Source organism: Stenella coeruleoalba (genome assembly GCF_951394435.1).
Source record: "Stenella coeruleoalba genome assembly, chromosome: 1".
Lineage (NCBI taxonomy): Eukaryota > Metazoa > Chordata > Mammalia > Artiodactyla > Delphinidae > Stenella > Stenella coeruleoalba.
This window is the reverse complement of record NC_137169.1, coordinates 111,841,076-111,859,136: the sequence shown is the minus strand read 5'-3', so window position 1 is coordinate 111,859,136 and position 18,061 is coordinate 111,841,076. Positions and strand designations below refer to the sequence as shown.

General features: G+C 39.1%; 1 protein-coding gene across 5 annotated transcripts in view; it reads left to right on the top strand.

Moving 5' to 3' along the window:
- The window catches only part of ASH1L (ASH1 like histone lysine methyltransferase), a 214,134-nt gene that overhangs the window by 164,895 nt on the left and 31,178 nt on the right, over nt 1–18,061 (top strand). For all 5 annotated transcript variants that reach the window (XM_079904612.1, XM_079904614.1, XM_079904611.1 and 2 more), the window contains 5 exons: nt 1,905–1,978; nt 3,485–3,530; nt 3,644–3,752; nt 11,233–11,439; nt 11,565–11,711. In XM_079904612.1, coding sequence (XP_079760738.1) covers nt 1,905–1,978; nt 3,485–3,530; nt 3,644–3,752; nt 11,233–11,439; nt 11,565–11,711 — 583 coding nt within the window. The remainder of the gene's footprint in view (nt 1–1,904; nt 1,979–3,484; nt 3,531–3,643; nt 3,753–11,232; nt 11,440–11,564; nt 11,712–18,061) is intronic.

Sequence of the window (18,061 nt, the reverse complement as noted above, 5' to 3'; positions counted from 1 at the left end):
TAATGAGAAATGTGACTTTATTTTACATTTTTGTGAATCTCCTTAATGTCTGGCTTAAATATAGGACAGCTGCATCTATTTTTGCCTTCTATCTGTTGTGATGTTATTCTGGTTTAAATACATGAAGAAATCTGACCTCACATAGGTAAAAAGTTGTAAAAGAGAGGAAGATATTTTAATAAATTCAGATAACTGTAGATATTCTTTGATACTGCAGCAAAATTAATAAATGTCATAGTTCCTTAACACTGCAGTGTTGGAGTATGAAATCAGTGGCCATTGGTCTTTCTTGCAATTTAAATGGATTTTTTACCCATGTATGATTTTATCACTTCCTGTATTGGTCATTGAAAAATATTAATTCACTGTATTACATTGCTTTTCCGTTTCCTATATTGTATCCAAATCAATTCACATTTGTTAATTGCCACTTATTTCATGAGAAAAACTTAAGTATTAAAAAACTGAGAATCTCATGGTAGTTAATGGACACAAGTTTTCCAAAATTACAGTGTTCACTCAAACTTAAATTTTGTCATCGGAAACATATTTTCAATTGGGTTTCTTTTTTGTTTTTTTTTTTTGCGGTACGCGGGCCTCTCACTGCTGTGGCCTCTCCCGCTACGGAGCACAGGCTCAGCAGCCATGGCTCATGAGCCCAGCCGCTCCGTGGCACGTGGGATCTTCCCGGACCGGGGCACAAACCCGTGTCCCCTGCATCGGCAGGCGGACTCTCAACCACTGCGCCACCAGGGAAGTCCACAATTGGGTTTCTTGAAGTAACAAGTTCACTTGACTTACTTTCAGTTCCTGGGTCAGAATAACCATTGTCTGTCAGTACCTTTAAGTAAAAACGGTGTTCCATGAAAAAGCAACTAGTTCAGCTCACCATTCAAATATTTGCACAAGTGCATTACCTTAAGATAACCATCATACCTCAGTGTGCAGCAGAAATGCTTTATGCATACTTCCATTGTGTCATGCAGAATAAAGATTTTGGTTTGTGGGCCAAGATTTAATATTTTTACTACTTTATCAAGAGCATTCTTAGATGATGCTGGCATAGTTCATTTCTACTAGTTTCATTCTAGTACAGTTTTGTGCCACTTGCCTTGCTTCATACTAAAACTGCAGTTTTACCCACCATTCTTTTACTCCATTAGTACAAATGTCAGCACAACAAAAATGCATATAATATCTTAGAGTGTTATTAAAATAGTTTTGACTTCTTGGATCCCTTGGGGTAAGCAGAGCAATCTTTGAGAACTGCTGGTCTGGAGACCATGATAGGGCAAAAATCCAGATAACAAGGAAAAGTCTAAGTCCTGCAAGAAATAGGTTGAGCATTATAGTCCTTCACGAACAGAAAGATACAAAGTAAAGAAATTGAAAGGACGTCTTTAAGGTAGAAAAGGGCTCTAAAATTGGCTTTAAAAAGTAGTATTTCAATAGGTAGGAAAAAATGTTAACAGATCATAAATTTGCATGTAAATACTCTTGAGTTATTTAAATTCAGGGTTGCCTATTTTAGAAAACTCTTATACTTCTTTTTATAGTCAACCTTAGATTATGTACATGATGAAGGAGAATAGACGACAGATGCTCTGGTTAATAATTTTAATGATTGAACAATTCTTAGTATTTAGTTTGCTTCATAATGACCTATTTTTGGTAGTAAATTTGCTATGCTAGTTGTTTTGTATAAGCTACTATTAAAACATCTTTAGCTTATACCACATGGTGCACAGTGGAAAAGAGTAGCTGAACTTAAAAATTAGTGATGGAAAATTCATAAAATTAAAAATTAAATCTTTATTTTTTTAGTCAGTGCATATTAAATCTTGTGGCTATTTGACCCATTGTATAAATTAGATATTGAAATTGATAGTATTTTTTTGTTTCAGGAAAATATCTAAGGCAAAAGCGAATTGATTTTCAGCTTCCCTATGACATCCTTTGGCAGTGGAAACATAATCAGGTATGAGCGTATCTTACCATGTTTCATTCATAAGTGGTAAACGGGGGGAAAGGGGGGTGCAAGTCTTTTTCTCTGCCTCCTTGTTATGCTCTCATCTTAGGAAGTATAGAGAAGTGCCCCTGTGAACGTTAGAGACTAAGAAAAATGAATTTGCATCCATATTTAATGTGACCTCTTTGCCTTTATTCATATTTCAAAATAGCATTAAGTTCCTGCTTCCTTAGGAAACCTTCTGTTATTATTCTGGACTTTTATTTTGGTGGCAAAGATTCTGTTCTGTAAGAATCCTGTTTGATGCAGGTCTCAAGGGAATTTAGATGTACTGCCAGCAGCGCTAAGAAATTTCAGGCTTTATTTTTGTTGGCTCCTTCCCATCAGTTTGGAATTTATTTTTCACATATAAACGAGAGTCTTCTACCAAAAGAAACAGGGAAAATATTTAACACTCTTGTACTTTTAAAAGATATTTAAATATATTGGGAACTAAAAATGGGAAGGTGCTGTTTTTCTCTCTTGCTTACCTAATTGCAGAGTTTCCCCCAGTTATTTTTATATTAAGCTAAAGCCCCCAGAATCCATATTGAGAACAACCATTGGGAAATCGTCATGCAAATGAGGTAAATAGGCTCCTGAGTTTTGCCAGAATTCCACCAAAGTTTGACTTTGGAAAGCCAAAAGCAATGAACATTCCCGTCTACATTCTCTTGTCTGGTGGCCTCTCTTGAATTCTACGAGGATCAGTATGTTAGATACTTGTCTCAGAGAGTTCATAACAATGAAGGAGATAGTGTTTTGAATCTATACCGACTGAAAAATGATGGTGGGATTATTCTTATAGATTAGTACACTCTAGCTTAAACCAAGTTGCCTTTTTTGGGTGGGGGTACTGTCTTCTATGGCAAAACACTGACCGACTGACCTAATACATTTTCTTCCTAATGCATTCTTTATTGCAGTATGAGAGCGCCATTATTCTGCCTGCCATCTCCCCTTTGTTCACTAAATTAATTGACTTAATTAAAACGTGAAATGTGTTTCCCTACAACACTCACCCTGAAAAAGCCAGGGTTCTCATCTTTTTCATTTCATATACCTACGCAGGCCATCTAAACAAGCCCTGTGCAAGTTTTCCAGTCTTTTCATAGAGGCAAATACAATCTTAATTTATCCAAATGAAAAGCTTTGATCTGCAGTGTGATTTTCATTTAAGTCTATCTAATAACTTGCTGAAGAAACATCTAACAAAAAATGCATTTTTTTAAAACTACTTAGTATTGCTTCCGTTGAATCTAGTTCTCTTAAACCCTGATCTAGTAAGTCACCTTTTATTTCAAGGTAAAAAAGTGATCACACCAAGTTTCCCTCAAATTATCCAACCCAGAAAGTCTTGTAAATGTTTCCATATGAGCAGAGTACGTGGATAATTTCCTCTATTTTTAGTGATTGATACTGTTTTCTGGCATTTGAAGTTGAATGCTATATCAAGATTTTTGTTTTTTCTTCTAGCTATACAAGAAACCAGATGTCCCACTATATAAAAAAATCCGTTCAAGTGAGTAACATGGGAGCTATTTTTTCTGCCTCCATACAATCAGTGTTCTTAGCCTGGCACTTAAAAAATTATCCTATATATTCACAAACTATTCTTTGCTGTCTTCTCTCAAGATGTCTACGTTGATGTCAAACCCCTTTCTGGTTATGAGGCTACCACTTGTAACTGTAAGAAACCGGATGATGACACCAAAAAGGGCTGTGTGGATGACTGCCTCAATAGGTACTGTACTAAACTGATTCTGTAAGCACAGGCTTTAAGGTCTGTAAGATACTTCATTTAGGGGAATTCCCTGGCAGTCCAGTGGTTAGGACTCTGTGCTTTCACTGCCGAGGGCCCAGGTTCAATCCCTGGTTGGGGGACTAAGATCCCACAAGCCGTGTGGCGTAGCCAAAAAAAAAAAGTCACTTCATTTAGAGGGAAAGATTAAATAGGCTCTTTGATTTCCCCTCAAGAAGTTGTACAAAGATAGCATATAAAACCTAATTGTTGAGCTGTCTCAGTCTGCTTGGGCTTCTATAACAAAATATCATAGACTTAAACAACAGAAATTTATTTCTCACAGTTTTGGAAGCTGTGAAGTCCAAGGGCAAATTGCCAGCAGATTCAGTGTCTGATGAGGACCCACTTCCTAGCTTATAGACAGCTGCCTTCTCCCTGTGTGCTCACATGGCCTTTCCTCAGTGCATGCTCATGGTAGAGAGAGAGAGAGAGAGAGATTTCTCTCTCTCTTCCTCTTCTTAGAAGGGCACCAATTCCATTAGGAGGTTCTCACCCTTCTGACCTAATATAAACCTGTTTAACTCCCAAAGACCCTATTTCCAAATACTGTCGCCCTGGAGGCTAGGGCTTCAACTATGAATTTTGAGGGGACACATTCAGCCCATAACATGGGCTAAGTAGAGTAACAGAAAACAATGTGATCTAGAGTCTTATGTCCTCAGGTTTAAATCCTCTTACTACTTAAGAGACCTGAGGAAAGTTCTTTAACCCCTCTAATAAAAATAACACCATCTTTATGGAGGGGTTTGTGAGGATTATGTGAAACAATGTTTACAATTCATTAAGCACAGTTCTAGAAACCTTCCTAGATCTCAGGATATGGTAGCCATAATGAGGGAGTAAAAGTAGGATGATGGCAGTGATAGAGAAGAAAGAGGCCATGATATATTTGGGCGGGGGGGAAACTAGGTTGATAAACCATTAGCATATAGCAGATATACACATGATGATTGAGTCAGTGATGCTAATGAGAGATGGTTATGCTATTGTCAGAGATAGAAAGTGTGGAATCTAACTGGTTTGGACATAAAATTATGATTTTGATTTGGGACCACTGAGTTTTAAATGACATTGAGATTTCAAATTGGAAATGTCTAATTGAGACAAAGGAGATAGAATTTGTTGGTTTTAGTAACATAAGCATATTTATAGCAAAAAAAGAATTAATGAACTTCCCATCAATGCTCCTTGTTCTAGATAGCTTTCCTAGAAAAAGACAGCTGCTTTCCCAGTCTCCATCTCTAGTCAACTGTCCTGCGGGCTGAGGGAATCAGCGTTTCTGCTTTAGCGTGCCAGTTGGGGAATTCCCCCTTATGTACATCACTGTAAATTCACATCTTGTCATCGTACATACGTACAGTTGTACATAGTAGTAATAGCTTGGTGTTATAGATAGCTGATTTTTTTCACTCACAGATATTTTATATATGCACTTTTATGTATCACTGTGATCCAAAAGCTCATCCTTTTTAGGTTAGTATGTCACAGTTTGTCCTTCTTCTGTTGTTCGTTATTCAAGTTATTTTTAATGTTTTGCTATTAAAAATGGCACTACTATGAAACTCTTTGTGTAGATTCCTTTCTTTGTTAACCCTTAGAGTGTATTCTCAAAAGAAGAAATACCTGTACAAACTATAAGGACATATATATAATTCTTACTGTATACTATCCAATAGCTGTCATGAAATATTGAGTTAATTTTTGGTATCACCACCAATATATAAATATATTTATTTCCCCATAGTTCCACCGCCTTTAGTTATTAACATCTAACTTTATTTCTAGTGCTTTAGTATTCTGTTGGTTTAATATTTTAGAGTATATGTCCTTAAAGTTGTTTAAATGTGCATCTCTTTAGATGCTAACATTTCTGTGCTTGTTTGTATGATATTTTATTGTCTGTGAAATTACTATAATATAGCTGCCTCATTGCTTATTTTTTCTCTTTCTCACAATAGTCCAAGGAGGTAGGTGATAGTTTTACATTGTACAGATGAAGGAACCTAGATTTTAGATGGTAAATTGCTCCAAATTACATAAAACAAGTGACAGAGACAGAATTTGAACCCACATGTGTTTGATTCAAAAGTCATGTTCTTTCCACTGTACCACACTGCTTATTGTATACGTATTGATAGTCTTTTAATCTCTTAAAAATTGAAATTTGAACATTTACCTTTACATAATAACATTGGTTACCTTTATATCATTTAGTATGGGTGTCACATTTATCCTTCCCGTTATGTTATCATTGTTCCAAAAAAAACCAAAACTTACCCCTAAATAAGAAATAAACAGGGCTCCCCTGGTGGCACAGTGGCTGAGAGTCCGCCTGCCGATGCAGGGGACACGGGTTCGTGCCCCGGTCCGGGAAGATCCCACATGCCGCGGAGCAGCTAGGCCCGTGAGCCATGGCTGCTGAGCCTGCGCATCCGGAGCCTGTGCTCCGCAACGGGAGAGGCCACAATAGTGAGAGGCCCACGTATGGCAAAAAAAAAAAGAAATAAACACTCAGACACAATACTGCCAACTTTGTGTCATGAGAATATGAGCACTACATCATCATGCAGCTAATGAATGTGATTAATGTATAAATAACTAAGAAAAATTCAAATGTTATTCGGTGGGTGCTTCCTTATATATTTAAAAGTAACCCTCATAAAGATTCAGTTAAATGGAGCTATCTAAAATGTAGAATGGCGGGCTTCCCTGGTGGCGCAGTGGTTGAGAGTCCACCTGCCGATGCAGGGGACACGGGTTCGTGCCCCGGTCTGGGAAGATCCCACATGCCGCGGAGCGGCTGGGCCCGTGAGCCATGGCCGCTGGATCTGTGCGTCCAGAGCCTGTGCTCCACAGCAGGAGAGGCCACAACAGTGAGAGGCCCGCGTACAGCCAAAAAAAAAAAAAAAAAAGTAAAATGTAGGGTGGCTTTGTCTTACCTGTCTTTGTATTCAGAGTTCTGTAAATATTTAAGGGGATGAGGGAGTTAAAGGATTGGCAGGATCCACTTTCGCATCCATGCAAGACTCATATGTAGAATTGTACTTACTTGTAAGTAGTCCAGGGAACACTTGATTCAGGACTATATTTTTTTAATTTTTATTTATTTATTTATTTATGGTTGCATTGGGTCTTCATTGCTGAGCGCAGATTTTCTCTAGTTGCGTCGAGCCAGGACTACATTGCGGTGCGTGTTCTTCTCCTTGCAGTGGCTTCTCTTGTTGCAAAGCACGGGCTCTAGGTGCGTGGGCTTCAGTAGTTGTGGCACATGGGCTCAGTAGTTGTGGCTCGAGGGCTCTAGAGTGCAGGCTCAGTAATCGTGGCGCACGGGCTTAGTTGCTCCATGACATGTGGGATCTTCCCAGACCAGGGAATCGAACCCATGTCCCTTGCATTGGCAGGCGGATTCTTAGCCACTGCACCACTAGAGAAGTCCCAGGACTATTTTTAAAACAAATAATGGGGTTTTACAGTTACTTCAAATAAAGACTTTAAACATTTGTCCTCCTTTCTTCCAAACAATTTCTAGGAATCACCAACACTGTTTATAAATACTACAGATCTTCCTTGGTGGGTATTTGTTTCTGTACACCATCCATATCAAGCCCATTGCTGCTCCAGAACATTCCTCTTTCCCTGGAACAGAGTCTTGTCATTCATTTCAAGCTTTTTTTGCAGTACACGGGCCTCTCACTGTTGTGGCCTCTCCCATTGCGGAGCACAGGCTCCAGACGTGCAGGCTCAGCAGCCATGGCTCACAGGCCTATCCGCTCCGCGGCATGTGGGATCTTCCCAGACCAGGGCACGAACCCGGGTCCCCTGCTTCGGCAGGCAGACTCTCGACCACTGCACCACCAGGGAAGCCCTCAAGCTATTTTTTAATGCTGTACCCATTTGCTCATAGCACATACAGAGCCCACTCCTTCAGCTCTCCAAAAGGACAGACATGGTGTGTAACAAAACTGAATACTTAGGGGAAGATAAATGTATATTACCTGGTGAGACTTATGCCACCAGTGGTGATTACTTTCGGAGTTCACAGGCCCTAAACTAAACATCAGGGCCCCTGTCTAACTCCCTGTTAGAGTCTATCTATGCTACTTTGTTGAGAGCACTTCACTTCCACTTGCCCAGCAATGAGAATCTCTAGGAGCATTCACCTTTTGCTCTAGAACCCTGGTTCCTCAAATTCTGGTCCCAAAAAGTTGGGATGGAATGATCCTCTCCCCCACCTCCAAGGCTTACTCCTTCCTGACCTAGCATGATTCATAGTAGGAACATTCATTTCATTTAAGTGAAAACACATTTCCATTTACAGGAATTGTCTGACCTCCATAGCTAGTGAAGTCAATCACATTAGTACATTTCTCAATGATTGTTTAATCTTAAATCTTACCGTGTAAGAGAAAGAGCAATCAGATGATCTATATTTAGAGGGGGGAAAATTCTCTAATTTTTCAAGGGCATTGTGACCACAGGTAATGGCAATTTACATTGCTAAATCAAAGTCTTCCCATGTTAGTTTGCAGCATCTACTTCCAGATTTTGGTAACTTTATGGTTTTGTTTTCCAGACAGTGAATGTTTATATACATGTTTATACAGTTAAAGGGCTTATCTTGGTCATTTATCAAAACAAACAGAATAGGACTTCCATGGTGGTGCAGTGGTTAAGAATCTCCTGCCAATGCAGGGGACACGGGTTCAAGCCATGGTCCAGGAAGATCCCACATGCTGTGGAGTAACTAAGACCGTGCACCACAACTACTGAGCCTACGCTGTAGAGCCCATGAGCCACAATACTGAGCCCATGTGCCACAATTACTGAAGCTCACGCACCTAGAGCCCATGCTCCACAACAAGAGAAGCCACTGCAATGAGAAGCCCGAGCACCGCAACAAAGAGCAGCAGCAAAGACCCAACGCAGCAAAAACTAAATTAATTAATTACTTTTAAAAGCCATGAAAATGAATAAGCCTTCTGAAGAAAAGAGGAGCGATGAATATGCCATGGAAAGTAGAGAGGAGAAAAGGATCCCTGTTTAAAAAAAAAAAAGACAGGAATTGTTATTGTAAAGATGGGAAGTCCATTATCATAAAAGATCAACAAAGCCGAAAATAGTAGGACAGTTCTAGGAGGGGTGTTCGTCAATATCCATGCAGCAAAGAAATCAGCAAAACAAAGAATAACTGTGGTGAATTTGACAGTAAGGCAGTGTCTTTACAAGTTAAGCTGATTGTCTTAATTTTTTTGATATATTTTTATTCTTCTTTTATTTGTTTATTTATTTATGGCTGTGTTGGGTCCTTATTGCCGCACGTGGGCTTTCTCTGGTTGTGGCGAGTGGGGCTACTCTTCATTGCTGTGCACGGGCTTATCATTGTGGTGGCTTCTCTTGTTGTGGAGCATGGGCTGTAAGTGCACGGGCTTCAGTAGTTGTGGCATGCCGGCTCAGTCGTTGTGGCTCGCAGGCTCTAGAGCACAGGCTCAGTAGTTGTGGCACACAGGCTTAGCTGCTCCGCAGCATGTGGGATCTTCCTGGACCAGGGCTTGAACCCGTGTCCCCTGCATTGGCAGGCAGATTCTTAACCACTGAGCCACTAGGGAACTCCCTGATTGTCTTAAATTGAAGTATAGTCCAGTGGATATTTTCTCTGCTTACTGCTCATTTATATGATTTGACACTGTGGGCTGTTTGTCCTTTAGATAAAGATAATATTTTTTTAATAAATTTATTTGTTTTATTTTTATTTATTTTGGCTGCGTTGGGTCTTTGTTGCTGCACACAGGCTTTCTCTAGTTGCGGTGAGCAGGGGCTATTCTTCATTGCGGTGCGCAGGCTCTTCATTGCAGTGGCTTCTCTTGTTGTGGAGCACAGGCTCTAGGTGCGTGGGCTTCAGTAGTTGTGGCTCACAGGCTCTAGAGCGCAGGCTCAGTAGTTGTGGCACATGGGCTTAGTTGCTCCGTGGCATGTGGGATCTCCCCGGACCAGGGCTCGAACCCGTGTCCCCTGCATTGACAGGTGGATTCTTAACCACTGTGCCACCAGGGAAGCCCAAGATAATATCTTTCTGAAGAATAAATCAAACAACCCTGTAAGTACTTTAAATTTTTATTTATTTATTTATGGCTATGTTGGGTCTTCGTTTCTGTGTGGGGGCTTTCTCTAGTTGTGGCAAGCGGGGGCCACTCTTCATCGCGGTGCACGCACAGGCTCAGTAATTGTGGCTCACGGGCCCAGTTGCTCCACGGCATGTGGGATCTTCCCAGACCAGGGCTCGAACCCGTGTCCCCTGCATTGGCAGGCAGATTCTGAACTACTGCGCCACCAGGGAAGCTCCTGTAAGTACTTTAAATTGTAAACTGTGGGATTCCCTGGTTGCACAGTGGTTAAGAATCTGCCTGCCAATGCAGGATGCACAGGTTCGAGACCTGGTCTGGGAAGATCCCACACGCCACAGAACAACTAAGCCTGCGAGCCACAACTACTGAGCCCGTGTGCCACAACTACTGAAGCCCACGCACCTAGAGCCCACGCTCCGCAACAAGAGAAGCCCACGTACCTCAACGAAAAGTAGCCCCTGCTCGCTGCAACTAGAGAAAACCCACTCACAGGAACGAAGACCCAAGGCAGCCAAAGATAAATAAGTAAATAAATAAATAAATATTTTTTAAATTAGAAAAAAAAAATCCCCCTGCCAATGAAGGGGACACGGGTTCAAGCCCTGGTCCAGGAAGATCCCACATGCACCACAACTACTGAACTTGTGCCCTAGAGCCATGACCCACAACTACTGAGCCCGCATGCTACAACTGCTGAAGCCCGCGTGCTTAGAGCCCATGCTCCACAACAAAGAGAAGCCAATGCAATGAGAAGCCTGCGCACCGCAATGAAAAGTAGCCCCTGCTCACCACAACTAGAGAAAGCCTGAGCGCAGCAACGACGACCCAACGCAACAAAAAATAAATAAATAAATTTATTAAAAAATAAAATGGTTATGATGGTAAATGTTATAGTAAATTTTATGTGTATTTTACCACAATTTTTTAAAAAATCTGTAAATGGCTATGAGCTACTTCAAAACAATAGTGCAATGTAATCATCAAATTATTAATTCCTCTATGGGTTACAGTTCATATATTCTTAGCTCAGAACTAAATATGATAGTGTTTACCCAGGATGCTGAGTGGACAATTAACTCATTAATTTATAAGAAGCATCAGTGTTTGCACTTTGACTTGGAAATTTTCAGTATTATTTTTGAACTTAGACATTATTACCTTGTTAACTTTGTTAACCAATCTAACCTTATTAAAATAAAAATTAATCTTATGCATTTTTAAAATTCCTATGTAAAAAATGGGTTCATGAAGGTTATGTATAGTGTTAATTGACATACAATTATTCCTTTTCTTTCTAGAATGATCTTTGCTGAGTGTTCCCCCAACACTTGCCCCTGTGGTGAGCAGTGCTGTAACCAGAGGATACAGAGGCATGAGTGGGTGCAATGTCTAGAACGATTTCGAGCTGAGGAAAAAGGTTGGGGAATCAGAACCAAAGAACCCCTAAAAGCTGGGCAGTTCATCATTGAATACCTAGGGGAGGTTGTCAGCGAACAGGAGTTTAGGTACGGTGGTAAATGATACTCCAGTAAAATGGCAAAGTTACCAGATTAGTATGGAAAATGAAATATTTGAAATTTACTTTCAACTTAATCATTAATTGGCTTTCAATCATTTCTCTCCTCTTTAGGAATAGGATGATTGAGCAGTATCATAATCACAGTGACCACTATTGTCTGAACCTGGATAGTGGGATGGTGATTGACAGTTATCGCATGGGAAATGAGGCCCGATTCATCAACCACAGCTGTGACCCAAATTGTGAAATGCAGAAATGGTAAGAAAGCAGGGGAAGGTGAAGACAAGACTCCAACAGAGCAGAAAGCTTTGAGGACATCCAGAGACTGATCTTTCCACAATTTTAGTCAGCTTACACAAAGCAGCTCAGGCAATTCCTTATTATGCCAGATCCTCCAGGTAGAGAGTAATCTCATACTATTTCTCCACACTTCATCGTAACTACTCACTCCCAGAAGAATGTAATATTTATGTGTGTGTGTGTGTGAGATAATACCTAATATTTATTGACTGCTTACTATGCGCCAAGCACTGTGTTATGTGGTTCTTCTCACATCCATACATTTAGCATATTTATCACATCCTCACTGGATTTGTTACAATGAGAAATAAAAGTAATAGATTATAATCTAATTGAGAATGAAAAATAGTTCAGAAAAGATAACATGATAGGAGAAGATTCTGAGAAGATGATAGAGTAGGAAGCACAAGGAATCTGTCTCCCTTTAGACAATTGCAGTAGCAGAATATGTTTGATAAAACTCTTTTGGAACTCTGGGGTCTGTTGAAGGCTTGTAACATCCAGGGGAAGTTTTAGATGGTCAGTTATGGATCATTTCAGTCAATCTGAGGTGTTAGCACAGTAGCAGCTACTCATCCCTACCCATAGCTACATGGCAGGTAGCTGTGCAAGTGTTCCTGAAATATCTTGCATACAGCTTGCAAATGCTAGGCCTGTTCTCCAAATATTAGGTACCTATGCTTTGATTGCTTCTTCTGATCACAGAGGTGCAAAGAAGCAGGCAGCCACTGTGTACCTCCACCATTGTTGCAAGTCCCTCTCCCTCCAGCTAAAGTGACTCCCAGGAGATTTTAAGGGTGCCCTCTTTTCGCCACCTTCATTTTTTGCTTTTCCCCTTTTGGGACAGAAATTAAAGACTAAGACGTTCAAAAACAACTGCATGTATGAGGGGAAATAGACAGTGACTGCCCATATCCAACGAAAGGATTGGAAAAGACATAAGACACTAAGTTTACACCTGAGGCTGATCCTTGGCACAGAGACAGCCTACAGCAATAAAAATAACAAAAAACAGCAAACTGGATGGAGAATCTTTAATTTCCAGAGTTACCACATTATTCAACTCAAATGTCCAGTGTTCAAAAAAAAAAAATCACAAGGAATACAAAGACACAAGAAAGTATTGTCCATTCAAAGCAAAAAAATAATTCAGTAGAATCTGAACCTAAAATGGACTTAATGGCAGATACATTAGACAAAGACTTTTAAAAAACTGCCCTAATCATGCTCAAAGAGCTAAAGGAAATTGTCATGAAAAAAACTTTCTTTCATGAGGAAGTCATGAAAATGATGTTGGAACAAAATGGAAATATCAGTAAAGAGATAGAAAGCCTAAAAAGAAACCAAAAAGGAATTCTGGAGCTGAAAAGTACAGTAATTGAAATGAAAAACTCACTAGATGGATTCAAAGGCAGGTTTGAGCAGGCAGAAGAAAGAAACAGTGAACTTGAAGATGAGGACAATGTAAATTATCAAGCCTGAAGAATAAGAAAAAGATTGAAGAAAAGAGAGCCCTAAGTGACCCGTGGGACACCATCAAGCAGAACAACCATATGCATTGTGGATGTTCCAGACGGAGAAGACAGATACAAAGAGGCAGAGAGAATATTTAAAGAAATAATGGTTGAAAATTTACCAAATTTCATGAAAGATGTGAATATAAATATCCAGGGGGAAAAAAATAAAATCCAGGAAGCTTCCCAAACTCCAAGTAAGATGAACTCAAAGAGACACATACCAAGACACGTTATAATCAGACTTTCAAAAGACAGAGAAAATCTTGGAAGCAGCACGAGACAAGCAAATCGTCACATACAGTAGATCCTCAATAAGAAAGTTTGCAGATTCCTTATCAGAAATTTTGGAGGCCAGAAGACAGTGGGCCAGTGTATGCAACATGCTAAAATGATTCCTGTGTGTGGCAAAACTGTCCTTCAAAAGTGAGGAAGAAATCAAAACATTCCCAAATAAACAAAAGATGAGGGAATTTGTGAGTACTAGACCTACCCTGCAAAAATGCTCAAGGGTCTCCTGCAAGTTGAAATGAAAGGACCCTAGACAGTACTTCATGCCATATGGATGAATAAAAAATCTTAATAAAGGTAAATACATGGGCAATTATAAAAGCTAGAATTTTGTTACAGTGGTTTGTAACTGTACTTTTTGTTTTCTACATAATTTAGGAGACTAATGCATTTAAAGGAATTATTAGTTTATTTTTTGTGCACACAATTATAAAGGTGTAATTTTGTGATACTGAAAGGAGTAGAAAGAGCTGTAAAGGAGCAGAGTTTTTATATGTTAATTGAAGTTAAGCTGCTATAAATAAAATTATAGTGTTATAACTTCAGGATGTTCAGTGTAATCCTCATGATAACCACAAATGCAGTAGCTACAGACATGTACAAGAGGAAATTAAGAAGGAATTTAAACATTTCACTCCAAAAAATTAAATACTATAGAAAACAGGAATTCAGGCAGTGAGGGACAAAAAGCTATAGGGCATATTGAAAACAAATTGCACAATGACAGAGGTAACTCCCTCCTTATCAATAGGCAAATAGATTAAACTCTCCAGAAGTGAATGGAATTCAACATCATTTATAATAAAAGCTCTCAGCAAAGTGCGTAAAGGAATGTACCTCAACATAATCAAGGCCATATGTGACGAGCCAACAGGTGGAAGTTTGAAAGCTTTTCCTTTAAGATCAAGAAGAAAACAACGATGCCCACTACTACCACCTGTATTCAACATAATACTGCAAGTCCTACCTAGAGCAGGTAGGCAAGAAAAAATAAAAGTCATCCAGTTGAAAAAGAAGAAGTAAAACTGTCTCTATTTGCGGATGAAATAATATTATATATAGAAAACGCTAAAGACTCCACCAAAAAACTTTTGAAACTGATAAATGAATTCAGTAAAGTTGCAGGAGACAAAATCAAACATAAAAATTAGTTGCGGGGGCTCCCCTGGTGGTCCAGTGGGTAAGACTCCATGTTCCCAATGCAGGCGGCCTGTGTTCAGTCCCTGGTCGGGGAACTAGACCCTACATGCCGCAACTGAGTTCACATGCTGTGACTAACAATCCCGCATGCCGCAACTAAAGATCCTGCATGCCTCAACTAAGACCCAGCGCAGGCAAATTAAATAAATAAAAATATAAATAAATGAATAGTTAATAAAATGCTTATTTTTAAAAAAATCAATTGCATTTCCATACGCTAATAACTATCAAATTTTTTTTTAAATCCTGTATGCAATAGCATCAAAAAGAATAAAATACCTAGGAATAAATTTAACCAAGGAGGTGAAAGACTTGTACACTGACAACTGTAAGATACTGATGAGAGAACTTAGAGAAGTCACAAATAAATGAAAAGATATTCTGTGCTCATGGATTTGAAGAGTTAATATTGTTTAAATGTCCATACTACCCAAAGCATCCTACAAATTAAGTACAATAAAAATTAAATTCCAGTGGCATTTTTCACAGAAATAGAACAAATAATCCTAAACTTTTTGTGGAACCACAAAAGACCTCGAATAGTCAAAGCAGTCTTGAGAAAGAAGAACAAAGTTGAAGGCATCACACTTCCTGATTTCAAACTGTATTACAAAGCTGTAGTAATCTAAACAGTATGATATTGGCAGAAAAACAGATTCATAGATGAATGGAACAGAATAGAGAGCCCAGAAATAAACCCATGCGTGTATGGCCAATTTATTATAGAGGAGCCAAGAATATACAACCGGGAAAGGGCAGTCTCTTCAATAAAGGGTGTGGGTAAACTGGATAGCCACATGCAAAAGAATGAAACTAAACCACTGTCTTTCAACATACACAGAAATCAACTTAAAGACTTGAATGTAAGACCTAAAACCATAAAACTCCTAGAAGAAAACAGAGGGTAAGCTCCTTGACATCAGTCATGGCAATGATATTTTTTTGGTTTTAACACCAGGAGGAAGGCACTAAAAGCAGAAATGAACAAGTGAGACTAGTCAAACTAAAATGTTCCTATACAGCACTGAAAACCCTAAACAAAATGAAAAGACAACCTATAGAATGGGAGAAAATATTTGCAAATCTGATAAGGGGTTAATCTTCAAAGTATATAAGGAAATCAAACAAGTCAGTTGCAAAAAAAAATCCAATTAAATATAGGCAGAGAATCTGAATATACATCTTTTTTTATTCAATATTTATTTATTTGGGTACACCAGGTCTTAGTTGCAGCAGGCGGGATCTTTAGTTGCAGCAGGCAAACTCTTACTTGCAGCATGTGGGATCTAGTTCCCTGACCAGGAATCGAACTTTGGCCCCCTGCATTGGGAATGCGGAGTCTTAGCCACTGGGCCATCAGGAAGGTTCCTGAATATATATCTTTTTAAAGAAGACATGCAGGTGGCTAACAGGTACATAAAAAGGTGCTTAATGTCACTAATCATCAGGAAAATGCAGGTCAAATGCACCTCATAGAATGGCTGTTATCAAACAGACAAGAAGTAGGAAGTGTTAGGAAGTGAAAAAAAGGAAACCCTTGTGCACTGTTGGTGGGAATGTAAATTGGTGCAGCCACTATAAAAAACTGGAGGTTCCTCGGAAATTTAAAAATAGAACTGCCATACAGTCCAGCGATTCCATTTCTGGGTATTTATCTGAAGGAAGTGAAAACACTAACTCAAAAAGATATCTGTACTCCCATGTTCATTGCATGATTATTTACAGTAGCTAAGACATGGAAACAACCTAAGTATCCATCAGTGTGGATGAATGGATAAAGAAAATGTGTATATCTACAATGGAATATTATTCAGCCATAAAAATGAAGGAAATACTGCCATTTGCAACAACATGAATGGGCCTTGAGGGCATTATGCTAAATGAGAAATCAGACAGGAAGACTAGTACCACATGACCTCACTCATGTGCAGAATCTTTAAAAAACAAACAACAACTGTTAGATACAAATTGGTGGTTGCCAGAGTTAAGGGTTTGGAGGCTTGGAAAAATGGGTGAAGGTGGTCCAAATAAAATAAGACATGAGGATGTAATGTGCAGCATGGTGGCTATACTTAATACATTGTATAGTTGAAACTTGCTAAGAGAGAGAATCTTTTATATATATATATAAATTTATTTTATTTTATTTATTTTTATTTTATTTATTTTATTTTTGGCTGCGTTGGGTCTTCGTTGCTGCACACGGTCTTTTCTCTGGTTGCGGCGAGCAAGGGCTACTCTTCGTTGTGGTGTGTGGGCTTCTCATTGCAGTGGCTTCTCTTGTTGTGGAGCACGGGCTCTAGGCATGTGGGCTTCAGTAGTTGTGGCCCGCGGGCTCTAGAGCGCAGGCTCAGTAGTTGTGGCACACGGGCTTTGTTGCTCCACGGCATGTGGGATCTTCCCAGACCAGGGCTCGAACCCGTGTCCCCTGCATTGGCAGGTGGATTCTTAACCACTGCACCACCAGGGAAGCCCAAGAGAGTGAATCTTAAAGAGCTCATCACAAGAAAATAATTTGATACCATGTGTGGTGATAGATGTTAACTAGACTCATTGTGGTGATCATTTTGCAATATATACATATAATGAATCATCATGTTGTACCTGAAACTATTATAATATTTTATCTCAATTACACCTCAATTTTTAAAATAGATTGGCAGAATAGAGTAAAAACACATGATCCAACTATATACTGTGTATAAGAGATTCAATTGACATCCAAAGACACAAACAGGTTGAAAGTGAAAGTATGGGAAAAGATATTTCATGTAAATAGTAACCAAAAGAGAGCACGAATGGCTAAAATAGACTTTAAACCCAAAAAGGTTACAAGAGACAAAGAAGGACATGTGTTTTTTAGAAAGGTTCCACAAGAAGATACAAAAACTGTAAGCATTTACACACATAATGACAGAACCTCAAAATATATGTAGCAAAAACTGACAGAATTGAAGGGAGAAATAAACAATTCTGCGATAACAATTGGAGACTTCAATACCCCACTCAGTAGTGAATACAACAAACAGAAAGATGATAAGTAAGGAACAGAGGACTTAGCACAATAAACCAACTAGATCTAAAAGATATTACAGACTACTCCACCCAACAACAACAGCATTTATATTCTTCTCAAGTGCACGTGGGACATTTTCCAGGGCAGACTATATGTTAGGCACAAATTAAGTCTCAATAGATTTTAAAAGCCAGATATCATAGAAAGTATCTTTTCTGTCCACAATGGATGAAGTTGGAAATCAGTAACATAAAAGAAATTGGAAATTTTACAAAACCAGTTGGTCA